At 35.6% G+C, this 14,711-nt stretch overlaps 1 protein-coding gene across 3 annotated transcripts in view; it reads right to left on the bottom strand.

Moving 5' to 3' along the window:
- The window catches only part of LOC145997455 (brefeldin A-inhibited guanine nucleotide-exchange protein 3), a 158,830-nt gene that overhangs the window by 122,217 nt on the left and 21,902 nt on the right, over positions 1-14,711 (bottom strand). For all 3 annotated transcript variants that reach the window (XM_083134525.1, XM_083134527.1, XM_083134526.1), the window contains exons 7-11: positions 13,578-13,853; positions 7,020-7,152; positions 5,956-6,053; positions 3,484-3,668; positions 2,432-2,775 (exon numbers count right to left, since the gene is read on the bottom strand). In XM_083134525.1, the coding sequence (XP_082990651.1) occupies positions 2,432-2,775; positions 3,484-3,668; positions 5,956-6,053; positions 7,020-7,152; positions 13,578-13,853 (1,036 nt within the window). The remainder of the gene's footprint in view (positions 1-2,431; positions 2,776-3,483; positions 3,669-5,955; positions 6,054-7,019; positions 7,153-13,577; positions 13,854-14,711) is intronic.

Genomic DNA, 14,711 nt, shown 5'->3' with positions numbered 1-14,711 from the left:
AATTAGGGTTCAGATTTAAAAAGCATAGCGTAAGCAGCAGGAAGCTACTCCTTGAACGAAACAGCATCGTTGCGTTGCGGGCAGCGATCATTTTTGCGTGAAGTTAAAGAACTGCGCAGAAGGCAAACCGCTGGTCTTTCATTTACATGGATGAAAGTTTCATGAACACACATCACACTGTCCCCAAAGTTTGGCTATATTCCAAAGATTTGGGGGGGGGGGGGGGTTAAAAGTGCCAACAGCAAAGGGTCCTAGGTTTATTATTGTGCATGCCGGTGGTGAAAATGGATTTGTGGAGGGGCGAAGTTAGTGTTCCTTTGAAAAACAACTTCTGGGGACTATCATGGGGAGATGAACACTAACATTTCATGTTGTGGTTCGAAGAACAGCTTCTTCCCAATCTGCCTCCAAACTCTGTTATTGTGTGTGACAATGCTCCGTAGCACAAGAAGTTAGTGGAAAAAAATCCCAACATCAAACAGCAGCAGCGGCGTATACGCTGGGTCATCTAGGTAACTGCAGATGACCCGGCTGTATTTTTTTTTTTTAAATATATATACACATTTCTTCGCAATATTCTTCCAAACCAATTTCGATGCAAACATTTCTTTGCTTCCAGCGCTCGAATGCTTGTATTTATAAAAATAGTGATTGTTTCTCCTCTCTAATCTTCAAAAGCAGCGAGAATACTTCTTTCACGGAACTGAATATTTTTTAAAGGGAAAGATATCAGAAATAAATTATATATATATATATATTAGTTAATTTAAGTTGCTATATTCTGCCTCTTTAGATTAATAGTGATGAAGATGAACGAATTAAACATAAAACGAAAAAAACACATCAGGCACGTAGCCAGGTGAAGGACTTGAGGGGCTGAAACCCCCCTCCCCGAAATCCTACAAATATCTAATTTAAAAAGTGTATAGTGGTAATTAATTTTACTTCATTCGCAGGATTGAACACATTGCATATTACGTTGTAATAATCTGAGATTCATCTTCAGGACTTCTAACCCCACTGTTTCAACTTTATGTGGCAGCTGCTAATAAGGGATGATCCCCATCCCGAAATAAAATTCTGGTTCTGGCCTGCAATGATTCGAACTTTTAAAACCTGCCATTTTGAGCTCGGAAAGGGATATTTTTTTTTATCATTCATAGGGAATTTCATTCTGAGCCAGGAACACAACAACAGAAGTTTGGCGAGTGAAACTGAATGCGTGTAGTCGTTGGCTTCATGCTGTGCTTCGTGTTTATTATTTATTTAGGTGTTAGTGTTTGTCATGATAGTGCTGTGTTAAAGGGTAATGGATGTGATACAAGATTTGCTGGTGAAACCTTTTGGAACAAGATCTTTTCAGGAGAAGTTGCAAATTGTTAATACAGGTAGGCCAGTGTCATTGCTTGAACTTATTTCTACACACAAAGACAAAAATCGGGAATATGTGAGGCATTTATGAAAGCAAATTATGACAAAACACCATGGTTGACAGGAAGTATAAGTGTTAATAAGCTTTGCTTTTTTGTTGGCCGTGCTTACTTTTCGGGGCTGAAAAGAATGTATGGACGCGTGGCGGATACTGTAATCTTTGCAACGCTTGTGCCAAACATGAAAAATCCAAAGGTCACATAACTTCCTTTGTCAAGCTGCAATCTTTCGCACAAACACGTATTGACGTGCAACTGGACAAACAGCGTGCTTTGGATGTGGTACAGCACAAGTAATCGGGTCCTGGAGTAAGTTGAATTTTGCACTTAAATTAATATCCCGGGTTTTTATTTCACTAGTGCACGTCTTTCATTTTATATTTCACAGGTTGTTTTTTTATAGCGTTATAATACTGTATTGTTTTATTATTTGAAATTCTACACGTATATTAAACTGCACTAACGAGAATTAATTGATTGTGGTCGTAGCAATAAGACAAACATTCCGACACAATATTCCTAAATCCAATATGGATCCTGACATAAATTGCACGGAAACTTTTGGAGTTTGGGGATCAAGGGTCGGAGATTGCCCACTCGTTAGAACCAGCATACGCCACTGAACAGCAGGAAGGATGAAATGAAGTTGTGGCTGTCATCTCACAATATTCCACATGCAGAAGGTTTGCTGAAAGCTGAATTATATGAAATAATTAAAATAAACAAACATAAAATAAACATCTAGCAGTGCTAACATTAAATTGGAGATTGGTAGTTTGCACCGCGATCTTTACTGCTCGTACTCTTACTCGTGCCATGGTTCCTTTCATAGTAGTTGGCAACGCTGACAGCAGGGAGTGACGTCACTGCCAGGTTATTCCTTCCCGGCTGTAGGTAAACTTTAATTATAACCGTTAATAATTATAATATGCTAATTTTTTCAGTGCTGCTGCATTTTTCAGAGAACAAAACATGTATATCGAATTACCTGAAATCCTTACCTCAGTTTCCTCGTTATCAAATCCCTCTTCCGGACCTTCCGTGTCACCGGACGAATCACTCTCGCAGCCCCACTCTTTGTTGCTTTCATTTTCCGTCTTCTTCTTCCGCTTTCCTTTCTTGGTTTTGGACTTGGGTACAACATCAATAGCGGAATCGTTGAGGCTGGATTCATCATCTGCTCCCCTCTCGATCCCACTGCTGTCAGTATCCTCGCTTGCCACACTTTCTGTTTGGCCCACTTCAGCGTTATCCCCATGCAGCTTGGCCAGCATTTCCCTCTCTTTCTCAATCCTCTCCTGGTAGTTCTTAGGAAGCCTTGTTAAAGACTGGTACGTTAAAGGACCTACAAGAAAGTTTCTTATTGTTATCCAGCATGCTATGTAAGTCATGTAATACAAATAAGGTCCAATGCAAAAAGACAACCTGGCAACATTGTTTTCTTCATACAGCTCTGCCTAGAAAACTAGCAAACTAAAATGAACAGTCATTTCCATTTGCTCGTGTCTGCATGCTCTGTGTTCTCATCCATTGTTTTTTTTTTTTACATGCAAGTGTAACAAACATACAAGGTGTGGCTAGAAAAAAAAGCGGACTGTTGCTACAAAATCTTTTATTGGTTATTTTGTACAATACGAACATTATCCCCTTCAAAGTACTCCCCTGCACTATCAATACACCGCTCCATACGAATCTTTCATTGTTGGAAGCAATGCTGGAAATCATTTTCTGAAACCATGTTCATGACCTCAGTCGATTTTGTTTTCACAGATTCTACGGTCATAAATCTGGTTCCTTTCAGTGCTGATTTGATCTTTGGGAATAAAAAAAAGTCTCACGGAGTGATATCCGGAGCCTAATAAACAACATTACATGATTGCAAGATTAATGTACTTTCACCAAGATTGATTCTGATATCTACAAAATACTTATGTACATTATTCTATGAATTAGTAATTTGAAGTGACATAAATCGGTGATTTTTTTAAAAACATCACCTGATTTAAATTTTGATTTAAATCAATCCACCTTGCACTGCATGTTGCATTCTTACCTCTATAATCGCTGTCTCCCAGGTCTTCATGAAGAGCATTGATCTTCTCAACGTACTTGTCTACTATTCCCTTTCCTGTACACAGTTCTTCCAAGGAACTGAGCATCGCAACAATGCATGTAATGCTGGCATTGCAGACAGCCGTGTCTTGGGACCTGCTGCATTCTTCAATGGAGTCCATAACTCTACGAGAGGTTATAGTGAAACATCAATTTTATGTTCTTCAGGGAACCATGATGAGGGAAAATACAAAATTCAGGAAAATTTAACAACATTTGCTCTGTAATGTAAAATCTGGAGTTGTAAAATCAGGGTTGCAATGCTTCATTTTCAAGCAAAAAATATGTAAATAATTTTATCTGAAGATATCTGTTTGGCAAATGTGCAGAGAGAGCTAGTTCACTCTAATAAGCTTACGATTTATTTTTCGGTACTGTTTTTGTTTTCAATCGATTTCGCCAAATTCGATCACGAACAAAAACTGCACCGAAAATGAACCGTAAGCTTATTAGATGTAAATAATGACTTGATGAGCCACACATATATCTTTACACATCTGCTTTGTATCTGGTATCTAAATTAATGCATATGATTAGAGGCATGCATATTTTCTTTTTGATGGAAACACAAAATGTGAAATAACACACTGTTATTTTTGACAAACATGAATGTGAAATAACACATTCATTTTCCATGTTCTTCAAAGGTATGTGGTGCATTTTCTTACCATATTTTGCCATAGAATGATGCAAAATAAAATCTTAAACATGAAATTTAGAATTTATTTACCGATGCAACACTTTCTGAAATCTGAATTATACTGCAAGTTATGCAAAATCACCGAAACTTGCTGTAAATGTTTGAGAAGCAAAATTTGACTCCTTTACATAGGAAGAAACTTAACCTTTAGATGCCAAGGCAGATTTTCCAGGTATTTACACTAACGCCAAGCATGTTTTCAGCAGGAAATTTGAAATTCTGCATGCTTCTAAATGATATTTTATATTTCCGGAACTACGAACATTAGAGGTACAAATGACACATCATCTTGTTCAGTATAATTTGGGCTATAATAGTATGGCAAAAAAAAATTCCGTCATGTTAGAAGAAATAGAAAAAAGGGATAGTAACTATTTTTTTGCACAAAATTTGAAATTCATCGAACCCCCACGCAGGCTATGCCAGGATGTGAATTTCCAAAAGCTACTCTCATAATGCCTGGTATGTTTGCCATTGACGTGGAAAAATTTACACACTTATTTGTAATACTTTCGGGGTTGTACTCCTATTGCCAAAAGTGTGTTTTGAAACACCAAAATTGAGAAAGAAACGATGTTTTCGAAGCCAATTAAAATAAATCGCAAAAAAATCACACTTTTTCAGACATCGCCTCCCCCCCCCCCCCAAATAGTAACAATGAAATTAAACTTTACTAATTGTTGATTACATACCTCTAGACTCATGCAGAACCCAAAACATATATCTCCGATCTTTATCCAAGTTACAGTATGTTAAAGAAGTAACATACTACGAGAAAAAGCTGCTTCGGTCACCGGTCTCACAAGCCATCCTTAGGGGAAATACCTGCTGTGACACTCGTGTCACGGCCCATCCTTTAAAGGTTAATACTCTCATAACTACATAAATGTGTTATTAAACAGGAAATGTTTGTTTTATGTAATAAGTGTAACTTTTAAATCAAATTTAGGATTATATTCAGCATTTTAACACCAAAATGCAATTTTATATACTGCTTTTGATCCCGAAATAGGCCCAGTTTTGTACCAAAATCTTGATTTCTTATTCACCATAAATGTGTGGCTCTATGCATGATGATATCAACAAATTAATCACAAATATAGAATAGTACATCCTCTAAATGCATTAAATTGAAGAAAATTGAGTGTCAAATACAGGAACCTGTTTTTTTCATGTTCTGCCATTTAAATCAAAGATTAAATTGTTTTCATATTCAAAATAAAAAAAATTAAAAAAAATAGTTCTAGTGAAAGGGCACACAGCATTAACATTGTGGCTATTTTTTTTTTTTGGATGAGGTGTGTATAAGTTAACAACAAAATAGAAAACTGTGCATTTTGGTACATTAACTGTGTTAACTGTATAAAAATAACAAGAAGAAATTCTGCTGAATATTCGCTGATTTCGTGGATCGAGTAGAAAAGTCTTCATAATAATAATAATAACAAAAATAAAAATTATTATTTTTGTTATTATTTCTACTATTCAAATTTTATCAATTGTCTGAGCTCTCCTGCAAAAATTTCTGGCAACGTCCATGAGGGAGGGTGGAAGAGACACATTGCATCAGCCAGCCAGCCAGCTAACAAATAGTCATGCATTCTTGCTTAAACTGATCTTAATGCTTCAATAAAGTCCTGGTGAAAATGCAAGTTATATTTCAATATAATTAATTACTAAATACAAAAATAAATGTTTGTTTGCTCCACTTACAATCTCATGAGTGCCATATCACTCTGCGTTGAGCCTTTCTCATCTTCTACCAGAATAGGCCCTGCAAAATCTACAATTCGATTTGGACTTCTCAGTAACTGTAAAAAAAAAAAATGTCATTGTAGCACAATGTACGTTGTAATTATTACATGAAGCATGAAGTGACAATGTCCAATTAAACAACTTTAAGCAGAACTGTAATGCCAGTTAACGATCGACTAGAGCAGGGATTCCCAACCTAATATGTGTGTGGCACCCTTGGGAATATATATTGTCAAATAAATACCTACTCCGATACTAATGTTATTCATTTATTGAAATATAATTGTAAGGACTTAATATTTTATTTTGCCTACTTCTTAATGATATTTTATTTCAGTTTTTGTATCTATAACTAGTGACAACAAAGTACAATAGCTTTACAATGGATTCAATTATTGTGGAAAGAAAGATAATGTTTGTAAATAATATAAACTTCCTAATTCTTTTTTTTTTCGTTTATCTCTAAAATATCTTACAGCACCCCTGTGGAAATTTAGCTGCACCCCAGTTGGGAATCACTTAACTAGGGTGACATATTTAAGATGCAGCCCCCAGACAGTAATGTGCATAATGTTGACACCTCTTCATTAATGGTGTTATTATTATTCTAAACAAAGATGATAATAAAATTACTCGTTTCACAGTTAAGTTTTCATGTCTCAACATTGACAAGGTTCATCGTGTAACTACTTCTTAATTTTGTTAAATTTATTCCATTGTTATAACTGTAGCATTAATCAAATTAAAAAAATAAATGTTTGATGAAGAGGGGCATGCATTGTTATGAAACGTTACAACAAAAATTGTGATTATATTCTTGTAAGAACCCTACACTACAGAGAAATAATTCTACAATGCAAGCAATACATACATACAAGGAAAGTTATTTTAAGCTTTTGATTCCTAACAAAGGAAAATCATCATTTACCACAAAGGTCGAAGAGGATTTATGAAAATACCACAGTTCTTACATCTAAGTTGTAGTGATGTTATACATAGCACGTTAGGGTGTTCAAACTCACCTCTCTCAATGCCTTTAGTGCTTCCAGTCTATGCTGAGGAGGTGGATACAGAAGCATGCGATGGAACACTGATTCCAGGACTGGTCGCAAGGAACCTACGCACCCAATAAGTCTCACTAGTTGAGTACCAATACTGAAAACACAATGGTTGTGAGCAAACAACATAAGAATGGAAAAATTCCAAAAAATATTGAAAACACATTTCATGAATAAAGAACAGTAGAATGGAAATTGCAAAAATACTGAAAACACATTTCATGAATAAAGAACAGTAGAATGGCAATTGCAAAAATACTGAAAACACATTTCATGAATAAAGAACAGTAGAATGGCAATTGTGAAAAATACTGAAAACACATTTCATGAATAAAGAACAGTAGAATGGCAATTGTGAAAAATACTGAAAACACATTTCATGAATAAAGAACAGTAGAATGGCAATTGTGAAAAATTCTGAAAACACATTTCATGAATAAAGAAGGGTAAAATAGCAATTGCAAAAAATACTTAGAACACATTTCATGAATAAAGAACAGTAGAATGGCAATTGTGAAAAACACTGAAAACACATTTCATGAATAAAGAACAGTAGAATGGCAATTGTGAAAAATTCTGAAAACACATTTCATGAATAAAGAAGGGTAAAATAGCAATTGCAAAAAATACTTAGAACACATTTCATGAATAAAGAACAGTAGAATGGCAATTGTGAAAAACACTGAAAACACATTTCATGAATAAAGAACAGTAGAATGGCAATTGTGAAAAATTCTGAAAACACATTTCATGAATAAAGAAGGGTAAAATAGCAATTGCAAAAAATACTTAGAACACATTTCATGAATAAAGAACAGTAGAATGGCAATTGTGAAAAACACTGAAAACACATTTCATGAATAAAGAACAGTAGAATGGAAATTGCAAAAATACTGAAAACACATTTCATGAATAAAGAACAGTAGAATGGCAATTGCAAAAATACTGAAAACACATTTCATGAATAAAGAACAGTAGAATGGCAATTGTGAAAAATACTGAAAACACATTTCATGAATAAAGAACAGTAGAATGGCAATTGTGAAAAATACTGAAAACACATTTCATGAATAAAGAACAGTAGAATGGCAATTGTGAAAAATTCTGAAAACACATTTCATGAATAAAGAAGGGTAAAATAGCAATTGCAAAAAATACTTAGAACACATTTCATGAATAAAGAACAGTAGAATGGCAATTGTGAAAAACACTGAAAACACATTTCATGAATAAAGAACAGTAGAATGGCAATTGTGAAAAATTCTGAAAACACATTTCATGAATAAAGAAGGGTAAAATAGCAATTGCAAAAAATACTTAGAACACATTTCATGAATAAAGAACAGTAGAATGGCAATTGTGAAAAACACTGAAAACACATTTCATGAATAAAGAACAGTAGAATGGCAATTGTGAAAAATTATGAAAACACATTTCATGAATAAAGAACAGTAGAATGGCAATTGCAAAAAATACTTAGAACACATTTCATGAATAAAGAACAGTAGAATGGCAATTGTGAAAAACACTGAAAACACATTTCATGAATAAAGAACAGTAGAATGGAAATTGCAAAAATACTGAAAACACATTTCATGAATAAAGAACAGTAGAATGGAAATTGCAAAAATACTGAAAACACATTTCATGAATAAAGAACAGTAGAATGGCAATTGCAAAAATACTGAAAACACATTTCATGAATAAAGAACAGTAGAATGGCAATTGTGAAAAATACTGAAAACACATTTCATGAATAAAGAACAGTAGAATGGCAATTGTGAAAAATTCTGAAAACACATTTCATGAATAAAGAAGGGTAAAATAGCAATTGCAAAAAATACTTAGAACACATTTCATGAATAAAGAACAGTAGAATGGCAATTGTGAAAAACACTGAAAACACATTTCATGAATAAAGAACAGTAGAATGGCAATGGAAAAAAAATACTGAAAACACATTAGTCACAAATCAATAACAGAACCATGACTGCAAAAATATAAAAATAGGAATGGACTAAATTATGGTACATGAATTCTAATTTATCCCCATAAAAGCAATAACACATTTCACTATTTGTTTTCTGAAAATACTACATATTCATTGCAAAAATCTTATGTGGTGATAATAACATTCTGGAGCAATTATGTAAAATTTCTATGCATTCATACGTTACAGTAACTACTTGAAAAAAGTTTCTTAATAATAATTATTCAACTCTTCTTATCAACCAATATAATAACTTCGCTCATCTAGAACTCTGTAGTAAGTTGTATGGTCTCCCCGATGCCGAAGTGGTAGCGTCATCGCCTTGTAATCAAGGTGTCCCGGTTTCGATACCCGGTGGAGGCACAAAGTGGTTCGGATCCCACTTTAAACTGTAGGTCCAGTCCCGATTAGCCTTTCTGTGCATAAAGTGGACTTTAAACAACAAATCAATCAATCTAGTAAGTTGTATGCATTAATAACTTTTTTCTATTTTTACTTACCGGTATTAGATGCAAAATAATCTAACACAGTTATTTTTAGTGGTTTTCATTTTATTTTATCTGCAACGTTTCGTTCTGGTTTCCCAGAACTTCTTCAAGCTACACAAAGGTATACATACAACAACACAACCTCACATGGATAGTCACTCTACACTTCTAAGGAATGAGTCCTTATTTCCTCCTAGGTAAACTGGTTTTTCCTTGAAGGTGTTATAGCTGGCTGTTTCTCCCCCTCCCCTCCATCCTGTAACCTACTCTTCTTGTCTTCTCTCCCCGCCTCCTTCTGATGGCACTGACCTTCCCTTTCACCTTTAACTCACCTGGCAAGTTGAAATCTTCCACTTTTGTGCAGAAAATTGAAGGTTGCTCAGGAAACTTAACAGACTTACTTTCCACGTGCTTTTTTTATGTTACACCCATTTCATTCCAATTTCCCCTTCGTTTGTGTTTTTGTTTATTTTCTCCCCCCTGTTTATGGATATGTGCTTTGTTTCTGCCACTTTTCTCTCTATTTTATTTTCCCTCTTTAACCGGTATTATGTGTATTTTTGTATTTTTAGTAACATAGTGTATTTTATATACAACTGCTATTGTAATAGCTTTTCAGTTACTCTATGTGATCAAAAATATCCGGACACTCACTGGAATTAGGGCGTGAAGTTCAAAGCATCCTCCATCGGATGCACTGGCAATCAATACCGTGTGGGGCCACCCTTGGCCTTGATGACAGCCTCCACTTTCGCAGGCATACTGGCAATCAGGTGGTGAAAGGTACCTTGGGGAATGGCCCATTCTTTGCAGAGTGCCGAGATGAGAAGAGCAGTGGATGTTGGTCGTCATGGTCTGGCACGAAGCCGGCGTTCCAAAACATCCCAGAGATGTTCAATGGGATTCAAATTGGGGCTTTGCCCAGGCCAGGCCATAAGTGGGACGTTGTTCTCTTGAAACCACTGTCCCACACGGCCCGCAGTGTGGATGGGCGCATTGTCGTGTTGAAACACTCAATCATCATCCGCGAACTGTTCTTCGATGGTAGGCAGCATGAACGTTTGTAAAATGTCAACGTAATGATGTGCCGTGACAGTTCCGTGCAAAGCAACGAGGGGACCAAGCCCCTTCCAGGAAAAAAACATGCCCACACTGTCACCCCACCTCCACCAATTTTCACTGTCGGCACAACACAGGATGCTAAATGTCGAGGCATTTGCCACACACACGACCGTCGGATCGCCACATGGTATAACGTGATTCGTCACTCCACATCACGGATTTCCACTGTTCTAACGACCAGTTGTGCCTCTCCTTACACCATGCGAGGTGGCACTTCGCGTGATGTGGGGCTTATGGGCAGCCGCTCGTCCATGGTAACCTAGTCGTCATACCTCACGTCGCACAGTCATGCTGCTAGGATTACATCCTGCCCTGGTTTGGAATTTCTGTGTGATGGTGGTGATCGCTGATTGCCGGTTCTCTTGTACTACCCTATTCAACACTCGGCGGTCTCTGTCTGTCAACATGGGCGCTCGGCCAGAATGTTTTGCGGTTGTACATGTCCCATTACATTTCCACTTTACTATCACATCAGCAACAGTGGACTTCGGGATGTTTAGGAGGGTGGATATCTCGCGCACTGACTTGTTACTCCTGTGGCACCAAATCACTTCATCACATTCGAAGTCTGTCAGTTCCTTCGACCGACCCATTCTGCTGTCTCGTGCACTATGCTGCCTGTATTGGTCCCTTGCTTGCCTTACCTCGCAGTAGATGGCACCACAGAGTGGCCTACTATGCGCAACACACATTTTGACTGGTGTCCGGATATTTTTGATCACATAGAGTACTTCTCAGTAGTTTAATAAATGTGTAAACATGAATAGGTAAATGACAGAATGGCACTTAAATACAGCCTATTTTATAGAAAAATTGAGTTAGTATAAATTATTGACAATTTACAGATAAAATTATGTAATATTAACCCTATTACACTGATAAACAATGAAATACTCCTTTAAATAAAACTAAGTGATCTTTATGTATTCAGATGTGCTGATAACGAATATCGCATCCGTTTTCCTGTATCACCTAAATTTTTTGCAGAACACCCACATTTTATAGTGTTATGGTTTCAGGTCTCCTCAGCCTGCTCCGTATCCAGCTTAACGTTTCGTTCCTAACAAATGGATAAGAACCTTTTATGGACCTTGTGTGTTTATGACTGACACTTAATATTTCATGAAGGAAACATGTGGCAGTAGAGTAATTTCCTGTTTCTCTGTTAAAATTTGTTCTTTTGTGGGTTAGTTGAGTCTTAACTTCCTTTCCGATAACTTCGCGAGTAGCCATATTTTATGTTTGTGTATGTTCGTGAAATTGTGAATGTAATATTGTGTATAATGAAGTGAAGTGTAAGTTGTATTTTAACAAAACGATCAGAGCATTCATAATTGTTTTTTAAAGAAATATATTATAACTCAATTAATGAGTTCGCCATGTCACACACATGTGTGAATAACCTGAACTTGTTTTGTTATATTTGCGGGGAATTTACTCCGAAGTCACAGAGAAATACTATCACTCCTATAGTGAAAAAAGCATACGAGTTGTATTTTGGAAGTAAAGTACACAAGGGAAAAAGCTGGGCACCAGGTAAAATTTGTTGTAATTGTTCACGAACTTTACGTGGTTGGCTTAATGGCACTCACAAATAAATGCCATTCGGAGACCCTGTAATATGGACAGAACAGATGGATCATACTACGAATTGTTACTTCTGTTTAACAAACATAGTGGGATAAAACATTCTATATTTTATCCTGATGTTCCTTCAGCTAAGAAACCTATGTGTCATGATTTTATACCAATTCCTAAGCCTCCTAAAGAATGGACAGTGGATGAAACCGAACCAAGCAGTGCTTCTCCAGATGACGAACCTGGACTCTCATATTCAAACACCGATCCAAATTTTCCTGATCCAAATATACCTCACTTTATTTCCGAATCCGAACTAAATGATCTAGTCAGAGACCTCAACCTTTCTAAAGTTCAAGCTGAATTATTAGGTTCTCGTCTCCGAGGGTGGAATTTATTACAAGATGGTGTTAAGGTGTCATATCGGAAACGCCAAAAATCACTGACACATTTTCTTTCTGTTAGTAATGAAGTGTTATCAGCGCATGGGGTGCAATATGTCCTTGAAAATTCACTTTTTACATTCGCATTTGGACTCTTTCCCCCCTAACTTGGACGCGGTTAGTGACGAATGCAGCGAGAGATTTCACCAGAATATTTCTATCATGAAGAAACTATATGCAGGAAAATCGGTACAGAACATGTTAGCAGACTACTGTTGGAACCTCAAGGAAGAGGTTTCTGGTGGCAGTTACAAACAGCAGAGTTCAAGAAAGAAATTTTGAAAATGTGAGTAAAAATGTGTTTTTTTTTCCTTTTTTTGCATGAAATTTCTTCATTGAACAGTCAAAATCAGTCCTATATATATTTTTTAATTTTTTCATATTTCATAGTTATTCACTACAATATTTAAATCTTATTTCATGAGCAAACAAACAAAAATAATTTCAAATTTCGATGTATTATTACAAAGGGAATTAAATTTTCATTAAAAACAAAAAATGAAAATCCAGGGAAAACGATAGGTGATACAGCATTTTTACTTTCAGATTTGGATTCAGCGGGGTCGAATTATAAATAATCACCTACTTTCGTTCAAAGGAGCAAAAAAAAGTTTGAATTTGTTCATCAGTGTTATCAGCCAATATTAATAAAATACATCAATGTTCTACTTGAAAGTTAGCAAAACTATTGTTACACATCACAAAATAATACAAGAAATGTTGGCTTTTAAGTGCTTTTTATTCATCTTCTGGAACCTGGTTACTCTTTGATTGCAGTGGGTCCCATACCGTACGTGCAACATGTGAATGAAATCAGGGAGTTCTTTTGTAATAATCCTGTATATTAACAATACTAGATATGAAAACAACACTGTTAAAATATGAAAAAAAAAATGCTTACCTATAAACTGTTTTTGCCTCCGAGCTGTTAAAGCTTGGAGCAGTGGCCAAACAACCTGACCCTCGTCCCATTTCTCCCTCGGCCTTATTGCTTGAAATGATGTTCTTATCCACTCGTGGCGATCCGAGGAACGCAATCAGAGATGGGCAAAATTTCTGCCACAGGAACATGGTGAAGTGCTTATTGTTATGAATCTGTTGCGGTAAGCTTGAGATCAGTGTGTGTAAACACTCTAAAAGGAAGACAACGGCATTCCCAGACCTTCCCATAGGCATTCTGAAAATTATAAAATTTATAAATAAATAAATATTAAAAAACACAAACGGACAAATGTCAAATTTCCATAAATTCTGATAAAGTATCAGGATAAAATTTACCATTGCAAGTGATGTTTTACTGATCTGATATAAAATTGAAAACATTTCATTAAGAACATGAATTGTTCAGTAAGATCTTTATTTAATACATGGCAACAGGTAACTGCAAACAGCTTTGTGTTAGATAAAGAAACTACAATTTTAACATTTACTTTATGAAACTAGGGTATATGAATTATACATTTTTGTTCACAATAAAGTAATCATATACCAGAACTTTCTACTATATTACAGGCTATTTATAGATATATCAAATTGATAATATCAGTGTTTTTACTGGTAAATTGATGTGTCTACATTGGCCAATACCAATTAATCTGTCCCATCCATAATAAAAAAAATAATTATGGATGGTGATTACAGATAAAAGCAAAAAATCTTCATCTTTCTGTGTGAGTGAGGTTGTTTCTATCACCAAATCATCTCCAAGCTGTGTAGTCAGGATACTAGTAAAGGATTCAGGGATACGAGAATTAATGTAACAAAGGAAAGTACTGCTTATAACAGTGCTATATTTGAATGTTTATATTGGAAGTATGTTATTTCATTCATCAAAAAAATATGTGCCTACATAAACTCATAACATGTACATAAAAAAGTTGGTTTTTAAAGCCAAGTGTTGCTAACATATTAAAAACTGAGATAAAGTCAACACATACATTGCCCTACAAAGTTTCGAATTGACCTCTGTCCTTTAGGGATGTGAGAAAAGAAAGAGTTGTGATCGGTTAAAACATGGTCAAAATAGTTAAAATGG

The sequence above is a fragment of the Lepisma saccharinum genome, chromosome 13 (genome assembly GCF_977018435.1).
Source record: "Lepisma saccharinum chromosome 13, izLepSacc3.1, whole genome shotgun sequence".
Lineage (NCBI taxonomy): Eukaryota > Metazoa > Arthropoda > Insecta > Zygentoma > Lepismatidae > Lepisma > Lepisma saccharinum.
The sequence above is the reverse complement of the archived record's forward strand: the minus strand, read 5'-3'. Positions and strand labels throughout refer to the sequence as shown.